This window comes from Corylus avellana, chromosome 10, assembly GCF_965113065.1.
Source record: "Corylus avellana chromosome 10, dhCorAvel1.hap1.2, whole genome shotgun sequence".
Classification (NCBI taxonomy): domain Eukaryota; kingdom Viridiplantae; phylum Streptophyta; class Magnoliopsida; order Fagales; family Betulaceae; genus Corylus; species Corylus avellana.
This window is the reverse complement of record NC_142499.1, coordinates 22,975,944-22,996,169: the sequence shown is the minus strand read 5'-3', so window position 1 is coordinate 22,996,169 and position 20,226 is coordinate 22,975,944. Positions and strand designations below refer to the sequence as shown.

At 38.0% G+C, this 20,226-nt stretch overlaps 5 protein-coding genes across 8 annotated transcripts; 2 read left to right on the top strand and 3 right to left on the bottom strand.

Annotated features, from left to right (window-relative positions):
* Positions 1-558: 558 nt before the first annotated feature.
* Positions 559-6,431, top strand: LOC132191971 (ZIP metal ion transporter family). 3 transcript variants are annotated; one of them, XM_059607130.2, is made up of 6 exons: positions 559-888; positions 1,531-2,299; positions 2,777-3,061; positions 4,178-4,306; positions 4,517-4,614; positions 5,334-6,431. In XM_059607130.2, exons 2-6 carry the CDS (start codon positions 1,823-1,825, stop codon positions 6,145-6,147), a joined length of 1,803 nt encoding a protein of 600 aa, XP_059463113.1. In that variant the 5' UTR covers positions 559-888; positions 1,531-1,822; the 3' UTR covers positions 6,148-6,431. The 3 variants fall into 3 exon arrangements, with proteins under 3 accessions (XP_059463113.1, XP_059463112.1, XP_059463111.1); XM_059607129.2 differs by having other exon boundaries at positions 1,424-2,299; XM_059607128.2 differs by having other exon boundaries at positions 1,418-2,299.
* A 1,268-nt stretch (positions 6,432-7,699) lies between these two features.
* On the bottom strand, positions 7,700-9,274 carry LOC132191675 (alphavirus core family protein (DUF3411)). Its single transcript, XM_059606768.2, has 2 exons — positions 9,071-9,274; positions 7,700-8,980 (listed from the first exon to the last, which is right to left on the bottom strand). Exon 2 carries the CDS (start codon positions 8,961-8,963, stop codon positions 7,851-7,853), a length of 1,113 nt encoding a protein of 370 aa, XP_059462751.1. The 5' UTR covers positions 8,964-8,980; positions 9,071-9,274; the 3' UTR covers positions 7,700-7,850.
* A 2,364-nt stretch (positions 9,275-11,638) lies between these two features.
* On the top strand, positions 11,639-15,136 carry LOC132192278 (Phototropic-responsive NPH3 family protein). Its single transcript, XM_059607558.2, has 4 exons — positions 11,639-11,880; positions 12,475-12,541; positions 12,840-13,988; positions 14,406-15,136. The coding sequence occupies exons 1-4, from the start codon at positions 11,807-11,809 to the stop codon at positions 14,922-14,924; spliced, it is 1,809 nt and encodes a 602-aa protein (XP_059463541.1). The 5' UTR covers positions 11,639-11,806; the 3' UTR covers positions 14,925-15,136.
* Positions 15,137-15,200: 64 nt separating this feature from the next.
* LOC132192279 (V-type proton ATPase subunit E1) lies at positions 15,201-18,003 on the bottom strand. Of its 2 annotated transcripts, XM_059607559.2 has the most exons (6): positions 17,842-18,003; positions 16,785-16,885; positions 16,448-16,604; positions 15,858-16,051; positions 15,558-15,657; positions 15,201-15,475 (listed from the first exon to the last, which is right to left on the bottom strand). In XM_059607559.2, the coding sequence occupies exons 1-6, from the start codon at positions 17,941-17,943 to the stop codon at positions 15,452-15,454; spliced, it is 678 nt and encodes a 225-aa protein (XP_059463542.1). In that variant the 5' UTR covers positions 17,944-18,003; the 3' UTR covers positions 15,201-15,451. The 2 variants fall into 2 exon arrangements, with proteins under 2 accessions (XP_059463542.1, XP_088367300.1); XM_088511174.1 differs by lacking the exons at positions 15,201-15,475; positions 15,558-15,657 and having other exon boundaries at positions 15,854-16,051.
* Positions 18,004-18,570: 567 nt separating this feature from the next.
* Positions 18,571-20,226, bottom strand: LOC132162620 (HAD superfamily, subfamily IIIB acid phosphatase). Its single transcript, XM_059572897.2, has 3 exons — positions 19,838-20,226; positions 19,524-19,736; positions 18,571-18,748 (listed from the first exon to the last, which is right to left on the bottom strand). The coding sequence occupies exons 1-3, from the start codon at positions 20,224-20,226 to the stop codon at positions 18,571-18,573; spliced, it is 780 nt and encodes a 259-aa protein (XP_059428880.1).

The following is a 20,226-nucleotide window of genomic DNA, read 5'->3' as shown; positions in this document are numbered from 1 at the left end:
AATTTTGTATAGACAAGTAACTTTTTATAGAGTTAGATTACCCTACACATATAATGTAATTTGGTCAACTTTATAACTAGTGGATCTCATTAGGCTCGCACATAGTCTCTTCCCCAGCCATCTGATTCCTCATATTTCACAATATAAACTCAATTTTTTTATTTATTTTTATTTTTTTTAACATTTCCACACAAGGAAAGGAGGAGGGGAATTCGAATTAGTGACCTTCGCTTCATGAAGCAGGTTTACAGCCGATTGAACTATCCCTTAGGATAACTTTAACTCAACTTTTGCTCAACTTCTAGACCAAATTTCTCTCTCTCTAGTTTAAGGCTCTCTCTCTCTTTCACAGGCCTTTTTTTTTTTTTTTTTTTTTTACTTGAGAAAAAGGTTGGCTAAAATTGAGTCTTTATCATTTTCCTATTAATATTTATAGATTTATATCTTACTTTCATTATTTAAATTTTGAAATAATTTTTCAAAATCCTATAATCTAGAAATAGATTTACTTAATTAACCACTTGGTGGGTTTCAAGAGTCCCGGACCAGGCAGCCCGCCCGACCTGGTTTTAGAATTTCCAAAGAAGTCTTTGGTTTTAGACTTGTATTTGGGAAAAATGGGAAATATATCGTGCGGCGCCTGGTTTTGGACGAAAACAACGTGCTGCCTCTGAAGTCTTTTCGTTAAAATAAGTATTATTTAATGGAAATTATGGAGTTGATAATAAAATATCAAATCATCAGATAAAATCATTTGCAGGGTTTATTCCTTTGGAACCTTGCTTTGCCTCATCCTATCAGAATCGGTGGGTGGGCTTCCCTGGCTGACTCAGTAACTCGTTGTTCGTTGCATTGGGAGCGCGCTTTTCCAATTATTTGTCTCTGTTGGTAAGTCGGATTGTTTTCTCTGATTGATCGTAAATCCCTGGGTTTGAAAATAATCGGATTCTCTAATGCTCTCATAAACTCAATTGTGATTTTTAGGTTATTTATTTATGTGGTTTTCCAAATTTCCTATTTTCTTCATTGGGGTTGAACTTCAATTTCTTTGATAGGGCATTGACCCAAGATGACCCCGAATTAAGCTCCTCTTGTCTCTAGTAGTTGTCGATTCTTTTTAGTTTAAAATGAAATTGAGATCGGATTTTGGAAATGCCGTCAAATTGGGTACTCTTGAGGAACTTTTATTCGACTCAAATACTTGCAGTCGTAGATAAGATTATGATCAATTCCATTGAATTCCGCTTAGAAAGATGAAAGATAAAATATTTGTTACCATGATTTGTGCTTTTCTTTTTTGTTGCTTGTGCCTAACTGATTTGTTCTGTTGTCGAATTTGGCTTTTATTTTTTATTTTTTAATTTTTAATTTTAATTTTAATTTTTAATTTTTTTTTTAAATTTTTTTTTAAATGAAGTTTTAGGTGGTATGGCGCTGAGGATCATGGAAGTCTTATAATGTTGCTGTTTTGGTAGTAATTCTGTAAATAATTCTTCCCATTTCGAAAATCTGATTGATATCGTACTGTAGCTAATGCTGGTATCAAGGTTGACATCCAAAAAGGACTGGGTGGCTTCTAATTTCTGCACCTAAATGGGATTTGAGTGCATTCTTACTGAAAATTAAAGGGTGTTTGCTCTTCCTGAGTTATAGTGCTCAAAGCCGCATAAGCGAGGAATCTTGTTTTCTGCTGCGGTGGGATTAGTTTGTTTGATTTGGGGTTGGGCAGACTCGAGAGACTACTATTTCTGATTACATCTGAGGAAATATATATTGTGTGTCGCTCAAGATTCCAGACGATTCTTTTGTGATAGATTTATGAATGAAAATGCAGTTGAGATTTAAGCAATTCCTCTTATTCTCGCTGTTCTTCTCCTTCTTGTTCTTTGGTTATGCTACATCAGAGGTCGAACATGAAATTTCAGGAAAGTTGAGAGCTGCTCCACATAAGAATATTGGAAATAAAGTTGTAGATGGCACTGGTACAGAGACTTCCTTCAATTTTGAGGATACTAATAATGGACTGGGAGAGAGAAAGGTTGGAAGTGGCAAAGTTTCAGTGTCAACGGTTGCGCTGTTTACCTTGGCAATGGCTGCTGCCACTGGTTTAGGTGCAGTCCCATTCTTCTTTGTTGAGCTCGATCCGCAGTGGGCTGGGTTATGCAATGGAATGGCTGCTGGTGTTATGTTGGCTGCAAGTTTTGATCTCATACAGGAAGGGCAGCAGGGGCATGATGCTGGAAGTTGGGTTGTCATTGGGATTTTAGCTGGTGGAATATTCATTTGGGTCTGTAAACAGGTGATGTCCTTAGTCTTCCATTTTTCCCCTAATTTATCCGGTCCCCACTTTCATTAGGAATTTAGTTTCTGCTTCTCGACATTTTCATTATGGTGCATTGTGCATATAGAAGTTTTGTTACTTTCTCCAGTGTTATTATGAATCTATGGAAGCATGCTTGATTATTTTTCTGAATGTGGGTAAGATAATGTAAGTGACAAGAAGCTAAGCTCTGTCAGTGTCGAATATGGATGTGAAATAACCCGAGTAGAGCTATACCTAGGTTGTGCTAATTTGTGCCTAGTAAAGATGCCTCTTTTATTTATTTTATTTACTAACTCAACTCAACTAATGAATTAATTATTTTCAATTAAAGTAGAATACTGTTTTTTCTTAATACATATGATTGCGTCCGACTTAATAGTGATTTCTTCCTTAATACATAAGGTGAGGCATATCAAGATCTCATAATGTCTTACATCAGTTTTTGGGTTTCAGTTTCTTGAGCAATATGGGGAAGTAAGTATGCTGGACATAAAAGGTGCAGATGCTTCCAAAGTCATTCTTGTTATTGGAATAATGACACTTCATTCATTTGGGGAGGGCTCTGGTGTTGGGGTTTCATTTGCTGGCTCAAAGGGGTTCTCTCAAGGTCTTTTGGTAACCTTGGCTATTGCTGTGCACAATATACCTGAGGGATTAGCTGTGAGTATGTTGCTTGCATCAAAGGGGGTTTCTCCACCGAATGCCATGTTATGGAGTGTAATTACATCATTACCTCAGGTAATATATTATGCTTTCTAATTCATTGTGCGTTTGACCATATCTCACATTGTGAAGGTAAAATGTATTCTAGATCAACTTGGTGATCTGCTACTCTTCACATGAAGAAAAACTAATTAAAGATAAATGGTCGGTGCCTGAAGAAAAAAACATTTGTAAATTTTTTTCTTCCATTCTGGCTATATATAATTTTTAGAAGGCTCCTTACAGTTGATTGCATAACCTTAGTGTGGTTATATGTGTAAAGAGTGCACAGCCTCATTTGCTTTTAACCTTCTTGTTTATGGAAGATATTGAGCATTTTCATGTGAAGTTTATTTCGGTCCAGGTGGAGGGGTGAGAATTGCAATGTAGCGAGTCCAACCCAAACCCCCTGGGTATTTGGTTGGTTTCTTTGTGTCCTAAGAGCTTGTTGTCTGTTTTGTATTAAAAGTAGAGGTCTGTGACTGCTTGGCTACAGGATTGATTGATAGGAAACAAACTGAACCTGAGGACCAATCCTTTTTCACTTTAAAGCTTGTGAGTGGATATCTCACCATACTTAAAAGGTTTGGGGAAGTAGAACAGATTTGAAGTTCTGCTAAAATGATTCACTTTTGTAAACTGAAATTACATCCTGCATAGGCTACTTGTGTTGGCCCTTTACTCTCACTCAGCCATGAAACTTTGGGAGCTGTATGCTTAGAGCCATAAACCTGATCTTTTGTACCTTTAAATTATACAACATATAATGATACTCTATTCTTATATCATATAAAAGATATATAAAATCTCAAACTCCAACAACTCAATATTACATGAGTTGTTGCTTTCAATTGATGCCAAACTAAACCAACTCGATCCAAGTTTGCACTTTCAAGTGCATACATACACCAAGAGGTAAAACCAAAAGGGATTTAATTTTGTTTTGAGTGGTTAAAAAGATTAGAATTATAATATTTTAAGCTCAAGTGGAACTTTATCCTTCTGAAGTGATGGATGGAGGGTGAGATCGTGAGCTTAAAGCCCACTGGGTGGATGAGTAACTTAACAATCAAAACAAATTAATATTATTAACAATTTTGCATTAATATGGATATCTTCAACTCATGGGTTTTGGCTTATTTTGTTTTGCAGCCTATTGTGGCGGTGCCTTCATTCATATGTGCGGATGCATTTAGCAAGTTCTTGCCTTTTTGTACGGGTTTTGCTGCTGGATGTATGATCTGGATGGTTGTTGCAGAGGTACTCCCCGATGCATTTAAGGTAATGTGCATTTAACAAGTTCTTTCCTTTTTACCTCTCGAGCGTAGTGAAAAAAAGAAAAAAAATGAAACCTTCAGAAGAAAGAGAGAAAAAGAGGAGCTAAATCTCTTTGGAATTGTATATATTCATTGTTTTTGCATTTATGTTGGCCTGTAATTTTCCCATTTCCAGAAAGATAATGGTTTTTTCTCCTGGGTTTTTTGGTTATAGGAAGCCTCTTCATCCCAGGTTGCATCAGCAGCTACCCTTTCTGTGGCATTTATGGAAGCTCTTAGCACTTTCTTTCAGAGTTTCAGCCATGACTACAAGTGAGTTTATTCTAGATTTATATGTTGTTGAAGAGAAGAAATGACCACAATGGACATCATTTTTTTTTCCTTTTGTAGAATAATGATCTTATAAACCACCAAAAATAAAAGCATAACTCAATCGCTAGGCAGTTGCAAGCTAGCAACCAACACCACTACTAGACCCCAACCAGATTGTGGTTTGTCTGCCTGTGAAAAAACTTGTGTGACAATTTTTTTTTAATAAATAATTCATTTCATTGAAAAGCGCAGAGAGGCGTAGTCCTAGTTCACAAGATGTATACAAAGCGAGTCCCCTTAAATGGAAGAACAAAAATCCACAAATTCGTATCTTATGGACAATTTATTATACATTACACCATATTAATCGTGACACTACTACAAGCTGGTACAGTGGCATAGGTAAAATACCCAATATACAAAAGGTTCAGCTCTCCTGCATGTTAGTTCTGATTCACACACATAGATCGCTTTGGTATGACATTGTTTAACCTTTGTGGTGTATATCTTTAATTTTCATTTTATCCCTGTGAAAGTGAAGGCTTGTGGCTCAGGTGAGGTCATATAACGTTGTTAGTACGACTGAAGCTGGTTCTTGTTTAACAAAATAGAAATATTATATTAACCTCCGCCATGAAAGAAGGAAAAACATCCCTTAAACAAATATTGTTGCATTTCCTATTTTCTTTTTGGCTAATCTAAATTTCTCTGCATTACAGCTCAGAGGATGCTTCTGGCTTCTTCGTTTCTTTACTTTTTGGTCTTGGGCCGTTGCTCGGGGGAATTGTTCTTGTTGCATTTGCCCTTGCTTTCCAACTTCAGCATGCTCTTCTAATGGGTGCAGCTTCAGGCATCGCCTTTGTCCTTGGTGCCTGGCGACCACTGCAGCTACTTTTGTCTTCAAAAATGGGATTTATTCCTCTCATATTACTGCTTGCAATGGGAGCTGCATTCTTCCATGTTGCAAGCTCTAGTGTTATGAAGCTTGTAGGTCGCAGAAAAGCATCTGCCAGTGACTTGCCTACAGGAACCAGTTTTCCCATGAGTGTTCACACCCTTCAATCATTCATGTCATGTGGAGCGGTTGCCTTTCATGCTTTGGCTGAGGGCCTTGCACTAGGAGTGGCTGCACCAAAAGCTCCTGGACTTGGTCAGCACATCGTCCTTCCCGTCTCTCTACACGGCTTCCCTCGAGGTGCAGCTGTGGCTAGCTGCATATTTGGGGCTACTGACAGCTGGCATGGGTCCCTTGCAGCTGCTGCCCTAATTGGATTTACAGCTCCAGTATCGGCCATTGGAGCAATACTTGCAGGAATTGACTACACTGGTCTAGACCATGTGATGGTATTTGCTTGTGGTGCATTACTCCCAAGCTTTGGAACAATAATTAAGAGAGCAGTAAAGTTGGATACACGGAAAAGCAGTTGTGGGCTTGCCATGGGATTGGTGTTTGCTACTATGTGTTTAACGTTCACTAAGTTGGTTTGCCTGCACACGCCTTACTGCAATTCTGCACCAGAGGCTGTCAGATGAGCTGATGATGCTGCAGCTCATGCTTGATGTGTAATTATTAGGTGCAATTGCATATATCGATGTGGTTAGAACACTCATCTTCCAACAGGTATGTGCGCAGTCATACCCATCAAAAATTGTAGAATAGATTCAGTGCAAAAGGGTTGCTATAAAGGAAATGTTTCACCGAAGTACGCCAGTAGATGGGAGGTTTTCTGTAATACATACAGAGATATTATCGACTTTTTTTTTTTCTTCTGTTATAGAAAGAACAAAGAAAGAAATGGGGTTTTCCCCTTTCATTATCATGTCATGGGCAGTTCTGATTCTTACACTTTTCACATTCGGAAAAAGAAAAAAAAAAAAGAGGACTTTAAGAATAACTTCTTTGTTACCATCCCAAGTATATCGGGAAAAGATTTAGGGTGAGATATGTTTAGTAGTTAAATTAGAATAGAATTCTAATGTCTCCAAGGGGTAGCTCAATCGGCTGTGAACCACGCCTCATAAAGTGGAGATCACTAATTCGAATCTCTTATTCCCCTTCCTTTGGATGGACATGTTAAAAAAAAAAAAAAAAAAAAATAGAATTCTAATTAATTAGGATTAGTTTATTTAAGATTACGATTGAAGTTAATTTTAAGATTTCATGCAGCAAGGGAGGAGTCAGACTGTACGGCTTTGGCTTTTCAAATGCAAATAGGTGCCCCTTTGGCTGCTACCCTTATTCCAAAATTTTAATATTTTAAATCTTATCAATTTGGGGGTTATACTATTGTAGTCTGTTTAAAGACCATTTGGTGTAACTTGTAAGACTCTTTTATCTCTCATGATTTGGATTGAGATTATAGTTGTATTAGAATTGCAGTAGTTTTGCTCATATATGGACTATCTTTCAATAAAGAAAGCCTCAGAGAGGAATTTTATCAAACAATTGTGGCCTTTTCAATCGAAAGGAGCATTTTTGTTTGCTTTTGTCGTGTCAATATCCTTGAGCAGGGTATGTCTACTGGAAAATTAAGAATTCCATTGTTGTCTCTTGTTACCAAATGACGAATGCAATTCTTGGAAATGTCAATTTATTAGACTATTCTCCTATGGTAGCGTAATGGTCAAAACAACTTTCTGAGGTGGTGGCGCCAGCAGCGTCCTTGAATTGCAGATCCAAGAACTAACGGACATTTGCTACATAAATAATTTGAGTATTAAAAATTACTTCTTGTGCTGTCTCACTGCATACTACGGAAGCCGTCTTTATGCTTTTTCTTCCTTCTTTAAGAAATCATGAAAAATGACGAATGCAATGCTCTTGAGTCTGAGAATGATGAATTATGAGACTATTTTCTTATAATGCTGTTGGTTTTTTATAATCTTCAAGCAACTTGAGAAATGTAGTGGCATCGTAGAGAATGCCCATACTTCATCTTCTCGACCATAACAATTTCGAATTCAAATTTATTAGTATTCAACCAGAGATTACAATCGCTTATATTTTCTTTTCTTGCGAAGGTTCAAGGCACAGAGAGACACAGAGAGAGAGAGAGAGAGAGAGAGAGAGAGAGAGAGGCCAACGTAGTATTAAGATTTTTATTGCAGCTAAACTATTATTATCATCAGCATAAGCCGCCACAACCAAGCCAAAGTTATGAACATATGGAGAAGGATAGGAAAATTGTTAAAAGAGCCAAAAAGACTAAGTGGGAGATGAACCCAACTGAAACATATCACTTGCTCTGGAAATCCTCGGCCCCATCAATGAGCTTCTCCTTCTCTGCAACCGAGCCAACCTCTCCTTCTGCAACTGCCTTGGGCTCCCCGACGCTCTGTGCCCCAGTGAACCTGGCCAATATCACGAACGACATCCCCCCAAGAACATTGTTCAAGCACCTGAGAACCACCACTGAGGACTTGAACGCCAATGGAGAAAGCCCCTTGTCCAGCAAGAACTCGATCCCGTTCAAAGTTTGGTACCTGAAGTTGCTGCTAAGACCCATGTGAGCGGCCCATGTGAGCGCATTCAAAAGCGTCGGAGGAGCCTTGTTGGGGGTCTCGAAAGTGGGATCCATCTTCTTCCTCAAATTGATCAACCCATTTGAGATGGCAGTCCCCACCAGCCCTGCGGCGAACCCAACTGCAGCAAACACAGCTCCTTTATACACAAAAGTCCCGAACCGATTGAGAATGGTATAGGCACCCGGTTCAAACATGTGGCTCGTGGGACAATTGGCAAAGAGGGCGGGGAGACTAGAAGAAGAAGCGGACAGGGTTGGTGCCAAAAGATACATAAGCGTGAAGTTCAGTATGGATCCAACCACGAGAGTCGAGAAAACGAAGTCGAGCTCGTTGAGGCCGAAGTTGGGACGCGAAGCCATGTCTCCGATAACACAGGCAGAGACACCCACCAATTCCTCCATCACAACCTTGAAGGGGAATTGGGGATCGGCCGCAACCCTCGATCTCCATCCACTCAGAAAAAGACCCAGAATCCCAAAAGCCCCAGCAGACGACGATGAAGACGACGAATCACCAGAGTCGCTCCCCCCATCTCCTCCACTCCAGCCTCCGCCGCCGCCGCCTCCGCGTCCGATCCCATCGTTTCCCCCACCGTCTCCCCCGGCAAATGGTATCTCGGATTGGCCACGCAAGTTGGTTGGTCCGGAGAGGTGCTTCGCGTGGATTAGATTAAAAGGGCAGCGCTGATTGGGGAGAGACGAGGACGCAGAAGAATGCGGAAATGAAATGGCAGCAGCAAAGGGAGTAACGGAAAAGTTGCCGTGGTATTGGTATTGCCTGGGAATCGGAGAGGAACCAAGCAGAAGCCGAGCCATGCTCGCCATCGTCTCCAAATCTTTTCCTAAATACAACCAAAAGAGAGACAAAATATTAGCAATAAGGACAGGATTACACAGCCTCCCATGCGGTAAAGACGAAGTATTTTAGATACCTTAAACCGTAATTTATTGAAATGCGGATGCTGAGGAGAACAGATCAAAAGGATTTGGCTGCGGGATCGGCTCCTCCTGCTCCACCAACTGATCTCTCTCTCTCTCTCTCTCTCTCTCTCTCTGTGCAGCCTTTGAGCTAATATGGCGAAGAGGAAAGCGGTTGGTGGAATGGAACTCTATTCTTTATATATAATGAAAGCCGTAGTTCTCTCTCTTTCTCTCTCTCTATATATATATTAATAAATAATATAAAACGCCTTGAACCCTAGCTGATGGCCGTCCGAGGAGATGCTTTATACGACGGCGTAGCATGAACTTGGACGGGAATACGGGTCATAGGCGGGTTTTTCTCTTTAGTTCGCTTTTACTAAGAGGCGGGTTGAATCGCCTGTTTGAGTTATGGGCTCAGCGGCCTTTCTACACAGCCCAATGAGCCCGAAATTATTAATAGAGCCTGTGCGAGGGGTGTGAGTGTCAGATTTCTTGTCCATTTAACAAAATGGGCTCTGACAATAACGCCAGTCTAGTTACAGCCGAAAAGAGAAGAAGATAGGAAGGTCAATGTTCTGGGCCATTTTCTGGAATTGGATCTTCGTGATGGAATACGTTGGTTTTGGGGGATCGATCGGCCCTCCTTGAGGATCCTTTGCATTATTTATTGGTAGCACTCTTCGACTTGGTGGCAACGCATGTGTGATCTCAGAGAGGAAAAAAAAGGGGACCAATTGCACAATCTTGTTCCCACATACTACGCCAACTAATGATGCTGAAATTGGCACAGCCAATTTCATGCCAAGGAGGACATTAAATCACTTAAACAAATGGCTTAGAGCCTTGCCATAGTCAACTGAAGAGGGATGATATCTCTGATGCCTAAATTAGTTGAGAGCTTGTTAAAAGTTGAGAGAGATTGAATCAATGTGTTTGGGACTCTGGATGGATGAATTAGTAATTGAATGAATAGTATACCTCCCATTATGATCAAATTTCCCTAGTCACCATTTCTTCCTTTGTAAAACTTTGCCATGTGTTGTCTTCTGACTAGCTTAATTGCAGTCTTTTTTTTTTCTGAGCTAACAAGGTCATTAGTTCTAACAAGGGATATCTCCATTAATCCCTCTAGTACGGGTTAAGTAGCATTAAATGCAATTGCCCTGTAAATAATGTGAGGAGAATGGTGTTTTTACACCGTCTCCGGCATGTGTTCTCTGGAAAAAGCTGCTACCACGTGAAAATTTGAACAAATTTAAATAGCAAGAGTGAATGCTTCGCGTGTAATTCTTTTGCAGTAGCAGCATCGATATTATGGGCACGAGCATTGAAAATGAGCTGTCTGACCCGAGCCAAGGAGATTAAATCTAGAAGTATCAATAAAATAAAATAAAAAAATCGATATAAATAATAGGGGATGAATCCGTGGCTCCTAACCATCCACTACCTCTAACACCTTTAACTCTAGTTAATTAATATATTTTCTTGGAGAGAAAATGAACTCGTGCATGGATGCTCAGCAGTCGCCGACCAGTTAACTGTACAGTGCTGGCCTGGGGACACAGCCGGAATTTAAACAATAGAAGAGGGAAAAAAACGACACGATTTTTGTGGTCAACAAAGATGTACTAAGAAAGACAGGAATATTTCGGGATTCCTACTTGTCGATGCTGTATTTCCATCTGCATCTAATTTACAAATCGCAATCCACTTCTTTCTAATTATTGCATCTTTATTGAGTTCCGTGCCAAAGTGTCGCGTCAGTTCACGCCCCCACACCCCACACCCTCCCTCCTCCTTCCACTGGCTTTCTTTTCCTTATCTCCTCTGTTTTTTTTCTTGCCAAAGCTACCCATGGATTTCCTATCATTAACGACTCTGCCACAGCTCCTTCTGATGACTAAATGACTAATTCTAATAAAACCGCCATGTTTATGAATATTTTGGAAAGACCCAGTTGGTAGATTCGAGACGAATAACGTTTGCATGCGTCTTTTCCTTTGCAGCTCTTTTTTCAGGATGGCGTGGGCTCTGATTCTGAACCACTCTGTAAATCCTTATCAGCATATATTCCTTCAGTAATTACAATCTAGTAGATAGATCAAGTGATTAGGCCCTTAACAATTTAGCATAGATCAAGTAATTAGGATTAAGAGTTTAACAAATTCAATATTCATCAATCCTCGAGCTTTTAGATTAAATTTGGAGTTTTTTAACAATTTTTGATACAACACAAACCCAATATAAAATTGGTGAATTTGAGTTGAAGGATCTTATTAAGATTGATTTAGATAATTTTATATTTACGACTTGACATGATTTAAACTCTTTTACACAATCTATGAGAATCTAACACAAAATTAAATGGTTAAAGTTAAAAAAATAGACTCATTTAACTAAATGAGTGAAATTTGTGGGTTGAGATATAAATCAGTAAGGGGAACACGAATTCCTTTAACCTTGGACAATGATCGGATCACATTGTACGTAAAAAGCATAAAATATAGAGATATATAATGATATAAGGCAATGCAAGACAAAGCAGGTAAAAGCAAAAGGTAGCTCTGGCTGGTGTGGCTGGCTGTCAGGCTGAAAAAGAGAAGAATGGGTTTTGTAAACCAATGATGATGAGGAGGCTATTTACGGAAACTCGTGCGAATCATTCATATTCCCTCCATCCATCATCCACGAAACAGACTGTTTCAGATTGTGTTGCTGTGTGGACCGCTGAGAGCTGAGAAGAGATGGTCTCCGAGAGCTCCTTCTCCACTTCCCATCGCTCTCCTACTCCCAAGTTCTGCAACTCCTTCACTACTCGGTACTCATCTCTTTCTGGGTGTCTCTCTATTTGATCCATATTTTCTTCTAAGCTTGATATAGGATTTATATTGACTTGTAGCTGGAGATCACTTACTATATATGAAGCATTTCTTTTCTTCAACTCATTTTAATGGCTGCTCTGTTTGCTCATGTTTGGATTTTTCTTTCGAGCTAGTTATTAGATTTTCATAGTATTTTACTGGTTGGTCTATTTTTTAGATTTTGTTGTTTTCATCGTTAGAATATCTTCCATGCTAAGCCTATCAATTTATAGATGCTCTTCTGAACTTGGCATAACTGATTCAACTAATTGTCTTCAGTGTTATCTTGTTCGTTTAAAGTTAAGTTTGCTGGAAGTTCTACACTGTGATTTTTTGGAGGTGTGAATAAAGGACAGGATCTCGAATTAATCAACTTAAATTTTACAATGAAGTTAAAAAATCCCGCAAATCCCAAATTTGTAGTCCGTTAATTCTTTTCTTGTGATATGCTTTTATTTTCTTCTAATGGAGTTGCAATGATCTTGATTACTTTATGTATGATCCTTATTCATGTGGAGATTGCTCACATTAGCTGTTCCATTTGCATTCAGTATCTTCTCAGATGTTGCTGGGGACATTACAATCGTGGTAGATGGAGAGTCATTTCTGCTGCACAAGGTATAAACTTCTTAATTTTGGATATTTAAATGAGGCTAGCTCTAATGCAATCGATGTCTGCTTTAAAATGTCTATTCTTTTATATAAATAAATATTTAAATGAGGTAAATCTTTTGTGTTGTTCTTGAGCTTTCAAGGGCTATTGAGATATATAGTGTTAAACCATCCTATTGGCTATTGAGAGTAGATTTAGCTCCAAGGGGTCTGCAATGAAATCTCCATATGCAACCAAATAACTTGAACTCACATGATGCTTTCTAACTAGTCAAATTGTTCTTTTTTGTCTGGTTTACTGAAGTTTCCCCTGGTGTCACGAAGCGGAAAGATTCGGAAAATGGTTGCAGAAGCTAAGGATTCAAATACTTCTAAATTGGAGCTCTTCAACTTACCAGGTGGCCCCCAGACATTTGAACTTGCCATGAAATTCTGTTATGGCATGAACTTTGAGATCACAAGTGCAAATGTTGCACGTCTGCGATGTGTTGCAGAATACCTGGAAATGTCTGAAGACTATCGGGATGAAAATCTCATTGAACGAACGGAGATTTACCTAAATGAGGTTGTGGTTCAAAGTCTTGAAAAATCAGTGGAAGTCTTATCCACCTGCGAGATGCTACCTCCGGCCATAGCAGAGGAGGTTGGAATTCCAAGCAGATGTGTGGAAGCAATTGCTATGAATGCTTGCAAGGAACAACTAGTGTCGGGTTTGTCTAGGTTGGAGTGTGATAGTGAATCTACGGAGCTAAAGAGTGTTTGTCTTGAGTGGTGGATTGAAGATCTCTCAGTATTGGGGATTGATTTCTATCATAGAGTTATTTGTGCCATGGGAAGAATGGGTGTTCGATCTGATAGCATTGTTGCATCTTTACTTCATTATGCTCAAGCATCATTGAAAGATACTGGAAAATGGAATCCGGCCAGGACCAAACCAACTTCTGGCATGGTAGACAATGACCAGAAGACAATTGTGGAAACTCTTGTAAGTCTAATACCAACACAGAAAAGTTATTCCATTCCACAGAGTTTTCTTTTTGGGATGTTGAGGATGTCTATTATGGTGGATGCTACCATTGCATGCAAGCTTGAGCTCGAAAGAAGGATAGCCCTTCGGTTGGAAATGGTTTCACTTGATGAATTGCTTATACCATCTGTTCGGACTGGGGATTCGTTATTTGATGTTGATACCGTCCATCGGATATTGGTGAATTTCCTGCAGCGGATTGAAGATGAAGACAATGAAGAATGTGGGTATGAATCAGAAGGCCTTGGTTCTCCAAACCATGGTTCTCTGTTGAAAGTAGGACGGCTTATTGATGCATATCTAGCAGAAATTGCTCCTGATCCTTATTTGAGTTTACAAAAATTCACTGCTATTATTGAGATACTGCCTGATTATGCTCGTGTCATAGATGATGGGCTTTACAGGGCAATTGATATTTATTTGAAGGTAAATATTGCATTATCAAACCATTGAAATTATATATTAATAGCCTCCAATAGAACATTTCCATTATTCTTGCAATTCTTTCCCCCTCACCCCAGAAGTGCTCTTCAGAACTTCCCATTGTGTCTTATATTATGCATGATTTCATTCGACATTCAATTGAAATGACTATTGTTTAGTTTGTCAAAGGATGACCTTCTTGAATATCAGTGGTTATGGACCTTTGGTGGTGTCCTCATTTTGAGAAGTGAGGATTTCATATTGACTTCTTTTTCTTTCCATTTTAGTGTCCTGCTCATAGTGTAAATACTGAACTTCTATTGCTGCTACAAGCTTCTGAAATGCCATGAAAAATGGGTTGACGACTTTTTCTCTTCACTTTTCTCCTGTTAACCTTAACTTACCCTTTGTAATTTGTAGACTCATGCAATGCTAACCGAAAATGAATGCAAGAAGCTCTGCAAGTTCATAGACTGCCAAAAGCTCTCTCAAGAAGCATGCAATCATGCTGCACAGAATGACCGACTCCCCGTACAAATGTCAGTGCGAGTCCTCTATTCTGAGCAGCTCCGTTTGAAGAATGCTTTGTCCGGAAGTTCTGGAGATGGATTTCCGTCACAGAGAATTAGCAGTGGTATCCCCAGTGCTGCCATGTCCCCTCGAGATAATTATGCTTCTCTAAGGAGAGAGAACCGAGAACTAAAGCTTGAGATTTCAAGAATGAGAATGAGACTGAGCGAGTTGGAGAAGGAACAGATGTTTATGAAACAAGGGATGATTGATAAAACAGGGAATGGAAAAACTTTCTTGACCTCACTCTCTAAGGGGATCGGAAGGATTGGAATCTTTAGCGGTACAGCAGGAGGAAAGCGGCAGAAATCCGGTCGGAAGTCTCGCGACGGCAAAACTGGTAGGAGTAGGAGGCATTCAGTTTCCTAGCTTTCATGTTAAATTGATTTACAGTTTTTGAAAGGGAACCAAAGGCTTTTTGACTGTATATGAGTTCATGTTTCTATGATTTTGAAGAACACATCTCCTTTAGCTAAATATGATTATGTAGCACTGATAGAGGAGCAATGGGGCTGTCCAAATTGACACCAAAGGTACTTGTATCCAACATCTCATATACACATCAAATGCCCATATGTCATGATAAATATTATCAGCATTTCTATAACTCCATCCAATTGTTTGTTTTACTGGAGTACAAGAATTGTTGGGAAAAGCATTATCACACTTTATTTAGTAAGACATTCTGTTACAGTTTAAGTAAATCATTAGAGTTTCCTTAATGTTTCCAATTCCTACAGCAACATTCTTATTTTTTCCAAATCAATACAGAAAAAATCACACTCAAATACTACTTATTCCCAGAGGTACAAAACTGATATGAGACTCTTGCATTATTTCCTTCCAAACATGCCCCTGCACCAGCAAACACTTGCGAAGATTGATCATGTACTCACTTACCCTAAAAGGCTCTTCCGGATCTGCGCAGTATAAAAAGGATAGTTTTTAACATTACTTAAGAATGCTGCTAGAGGTACTACGTACAGTTTCTCTCGTACAAACCTCGGGCAGTTTCTGTCGGAAAACGACGTCCAACCTTGCATTGAGGGTGTTCTCACAAACAATCTTCCCATCTTGTGAAGCCAAGACTACTCCACCCGAGCTTTTTCAGCAATTAACCAAAAAAGGGTCAGCAGTTGTATGGCTAAAACCATAATCTAAAAGCTTATAGTCTCTAGCAAACAACCCGTAATACAAAAAACATAAAACTACTTTTATCACATTTTGAAACAAAAGCATTAACAAACCAAAACCAGTAATCACAGATTGGACATCTTTTGCAAATGAAGACTAAAATGTTACCAAAAGAGTTCATGGGAATCCACTCCAGTTGGAGGAGGGAGGTACACACGAGTGTCAAGAGTAACTCTAGGGGCTTGCACTTTGAGCTTCTCAGAATACTCTCGTTTTGCATCCTTCAGTGTAGCCTCAATAAACTTCCGGTCAGTCTCTCTGCACCGCAGCAATACTGCTGGCTCCTTCAGCCGTAGCATGCTCTAGAAATTACAAGCAAAATATTCCAATCAATGGACTCTATAAGCGAAAAAAAATGTATTCATTGAGAAGTAAAAATTAAGCAGAATTGTCAAAAAGAACAGAAGGGCAACCAAATCCTTTTACATAATACCAACACAGGTTAATGATCATCACCTATATTGCAAAGCTTAAAGTTTAAAGTTTAAGACGAACAAAGAGATCTATGTATACATATATGAATATCACTTATGATTGTGATAGAATATTCTATTTAAAAAATAAATAAAAATGATAGGAAGAAAAACTATATATAAACGATTAGTTTTCTTTAATTTTCCAATATATATAAAATGTCTATGTCTTAATTTCCTCAATTTAAGTGGAACCAAATAACCCAAATTAAAGTGGGTAATTACCTGAACAATCAAGGCAATTAGAAGCTTTTTGTATGCAATGGCGTCGTCAGAAACACGCAAAAGTTCCTTGGTTGCAGATTCCTTCATGGAATTCACCATATCATCTTGTGCTTGAAGAACTTTTATACGTGATGCATTCAGCTGCATTGAGTATTCACTGCACACCATTTATTTATTTATTTTTAATTTACAAAAAGAAAAGAAAAGAAAGAATAATTAAGCAGAAAATAGATGACACATACATGAAACTCACATTTTCATAAACAATATTAAAAGTGATATATATATATTGCTGCGTTAGTGTTTGCAAAGAGACGTATATATAAATGAAACTCACATTTTCTTACGAATCTCCACCTGCTTCGACTTCCGCTCATACTCTTGCCTAATCTTTTTCCTTTCAGCTTCCACTAATTGTAATTTCTCAATGTTAAACTCCTGGAAATAAAAACAAAGAACGTATAGTTATATATATAGAGTTTTGTATTAAATTATTAATTGTTTAGGTGATATAAAAGTCTAAATTTAGCTATTTAAATTAATATTTTAACATTCTGTCCATGTATATGGACTCTTTTAACTGAAATGGGAAATAAATTATGTATGAAGGCAATTAATGTTCAAACTTCGATAGTTTACTTTAATTTCATGCTAAATTATCATTTATTTGGAATAAGTAATTATTTAACATGGTATCAGAGTCAAAGGTTCTAAGTTTTAACATTGTCTCCATCAATTTCTCTTTTATTTAATTAATTAAATATTTCACATGTTGGACCTCACTAATTAAAGAGTAATTTGAGCTTACGCGTGAGAGAGAGTATTAAAATATAAATTAAGATAATTATATTTAAAAAAAACTATTATACGATTGTTATACAATTGAAATGACGTGTTAATAAAAATTAGTCATTGATTTTTTATTTTTTACAAACTCTTGTTAATCCAAATGCTAATTTTCACTGTCATGACATCTCAATTGTATGACAATTATAACAATCTATTAAATAACATTACTATCAATTCTTATCCACTTAAATTCTTGGGATAAATGACGATTTAATAATTACAATACATGATTATGTTTGTTAACACTTTTTTATTTTTTTAGAACAGAAAACAAAACAAAAACAATATCAAACAACAAAAAACACAAACAATCAAAAACAACTTTCACCTTTATATCATATCATAACATTTTTTTCAAACAAAAAATTAAAAACATCCTCAAAATCGCATTAATTAAGAAACTGAGCTAGCTAGCCCATTGATATGATTAATGATTTGTGTGAAAATAAAATAAAAATCCATATATTATGTTTTGGTTTTGTATAAATTAATTAAGGAGGGGAATTAATAAAGAGATGTGGCCCATGTGGGTCTTTCGATCTGACCTCCTCGGCAGACACAGAGATCTCGTTAGCTTTCTCCTCCGCCTCTTGACGGATGAACCTCACCATCTGCTGAATCTGCCTCGACACATCTCCGTCTTCCATCCTAGCTAATTCCCTTTCTCCTGCTATTTATCTCTCTTTTATTTTCTACCTTAATTACTTTTTCTCCTTTGAGGGCTTCAAAAATATGGCAGTGATTGGAAGAAGATAGCTTTATAGCATCACCACCACCTGCGCGCTGATCAAACCAATAATCTTATGTCTTTTGTTTCATGTCGGGCATTCATTGGGGTTGAGAACGATAAAAGAGTACGACACTCCCTGTCAGTTGCGAAGTTTCCTCCGAATTTTTTATCACCATTGAATTCGGACGTTGAACTTGTCTTATTTTCTACATTTTTATTCCGCAATATTATTTCAATTCCAACCTTAATATTGTAGAATAGTTATAAAATATATAACATTTATCATATATAATTCATTATTTCGTTTTTTTTTTTTTATAATTAAATAATTTTTTACTGAATAACAAAAACCAAGTATTACGGTTGATCTTTTTTTTAGCTAGCTGAAAACATTTTAGGTCGATATATATATATATAGTGTGCTCGCTCTAAATGATTGATCAAAGGATCAATTATATATATATGTTATTGATGGTATTTGGATATTGAAGATTCCAGATACAAAAGGTAGGCTTAATTTCATGAGTTCGTATTTTGTGATCAATTAAGGAACAAAATACATGGGATTAGGAAGCTTGAAAGTTCGATTGCCCAAACATTCACCCTGAAGGTCACTCCACTGGTCTCCAACATTTCCCCAGATTCTGTAACCTTGTTCTACTAGCTGCTTTCGGATTTCTGACTTGTACTGCACCGCGCTTTGCCCTTTATAAGCTGCACTCCTGTGTGGAAAACAATCATATATATATCTCAGTAGTGTGATCGATTAAAACCTCTGTTTTCTTCAATATCCCATTCCCACCCAACTTTTATTAGCAAAAGTTCTACTTCTATAGGGCCCCATATGCAGTAGTAGACCCACTATAAAGGCATGGAGGGTGGCGACAATTCCATATATCCTTCATAAGTATGGAATATTAGGACCAGGATACTCTCCATTGAAATATAATAAGACCAAAGTTAATTAGTTGCCAAAGGGCCCAATAGTACTTTAAACCAAAGTTTAAAAATACATAATTTTGACACAATTTGTGAGTTCAATACAAAATTAATTAGTTGGTTAAGGTGGATGGATCTAACCCGTTTAATTAAACGAGTCAAGGTAAAATTGACCTATATATATATAGCTTTATACACATGTCTCAATATAAGGGCTAACAGTTTGTTACTCGATTCACAAACTTGACACAAACCCAACACAAAATTACTATGTTACTATTAATAAATTTGATTCGTTTAATTAAATAAATTAAATTATAATTAAATCTATATAGTATTATATTAATACCTTGATACGATTTGAAGGTGAAGACAAATTGTTGCCCTAAATAGTTGGGTTGGGCGAAGAAAGAGCAACCTTTTTTTAATTACTTTTCTTTTGCATGGATATTGACTCGGACGACATCCAAAATGGACATTGACTTGGATAGTAGTTTGGCATTATTATCTTACTTGTGTTGGTGAATGGTGAGCGTCGTCATCATATCGATATCTTACCTCAAAATCAGACGCTCATAACCAATAAATCCTTCTTTATGCAAGTTATCAATGGTGGCTTCGCTCAGCGTCTCGTCGTCTCTTCCCGTCAGCAGGATCACCTTGAATCCATCGTCAACCAATCTTTTAAACAATCTAAGCGCCGCCGGAATCGCTGGACACCCTCCTCTCGTTGCCCATGCCTTAAACCCAGCTGGGTCAAACGGGTCGCACCTGATAATATATATATATATATATATATTACAAAAATTAAACGGAATTAATTAATTAATTAAGTAAGTAAGTAAAAGTGACACTCCTACGAACGAACGTACCCATATCTCTTGCCTCCGTAAAAAATGACGTTGGAGATGCAGGTGTCATCAACGTCAAGAATCCAGGCATCCATGCCGTCAGCAGATGGAATAATTTCATTAGCGTAACTCAAAATTTGGTCCATTATGAAGTCCAGGTCTCGGAAATATTGGCCCCCAATCATGTAAGTTTCAATGTAGCCCAAGCACTGTATTGGGACGGTGCGCCACGCACGCACATTGTTGGCCTCCACGGCAAGCCGCCAGCTCAGGCAATAGCTGGCATTGTCGTGAGGCAGGCTGGCCCACCAGGAAGGCATTGCGGAATTCGCCTTGCAGAGTAGAGCTAAAACTATAAAACTCAATACCTCCCCTATTCGCTGTGCCATGCTCCTCATCCTCATAATCAT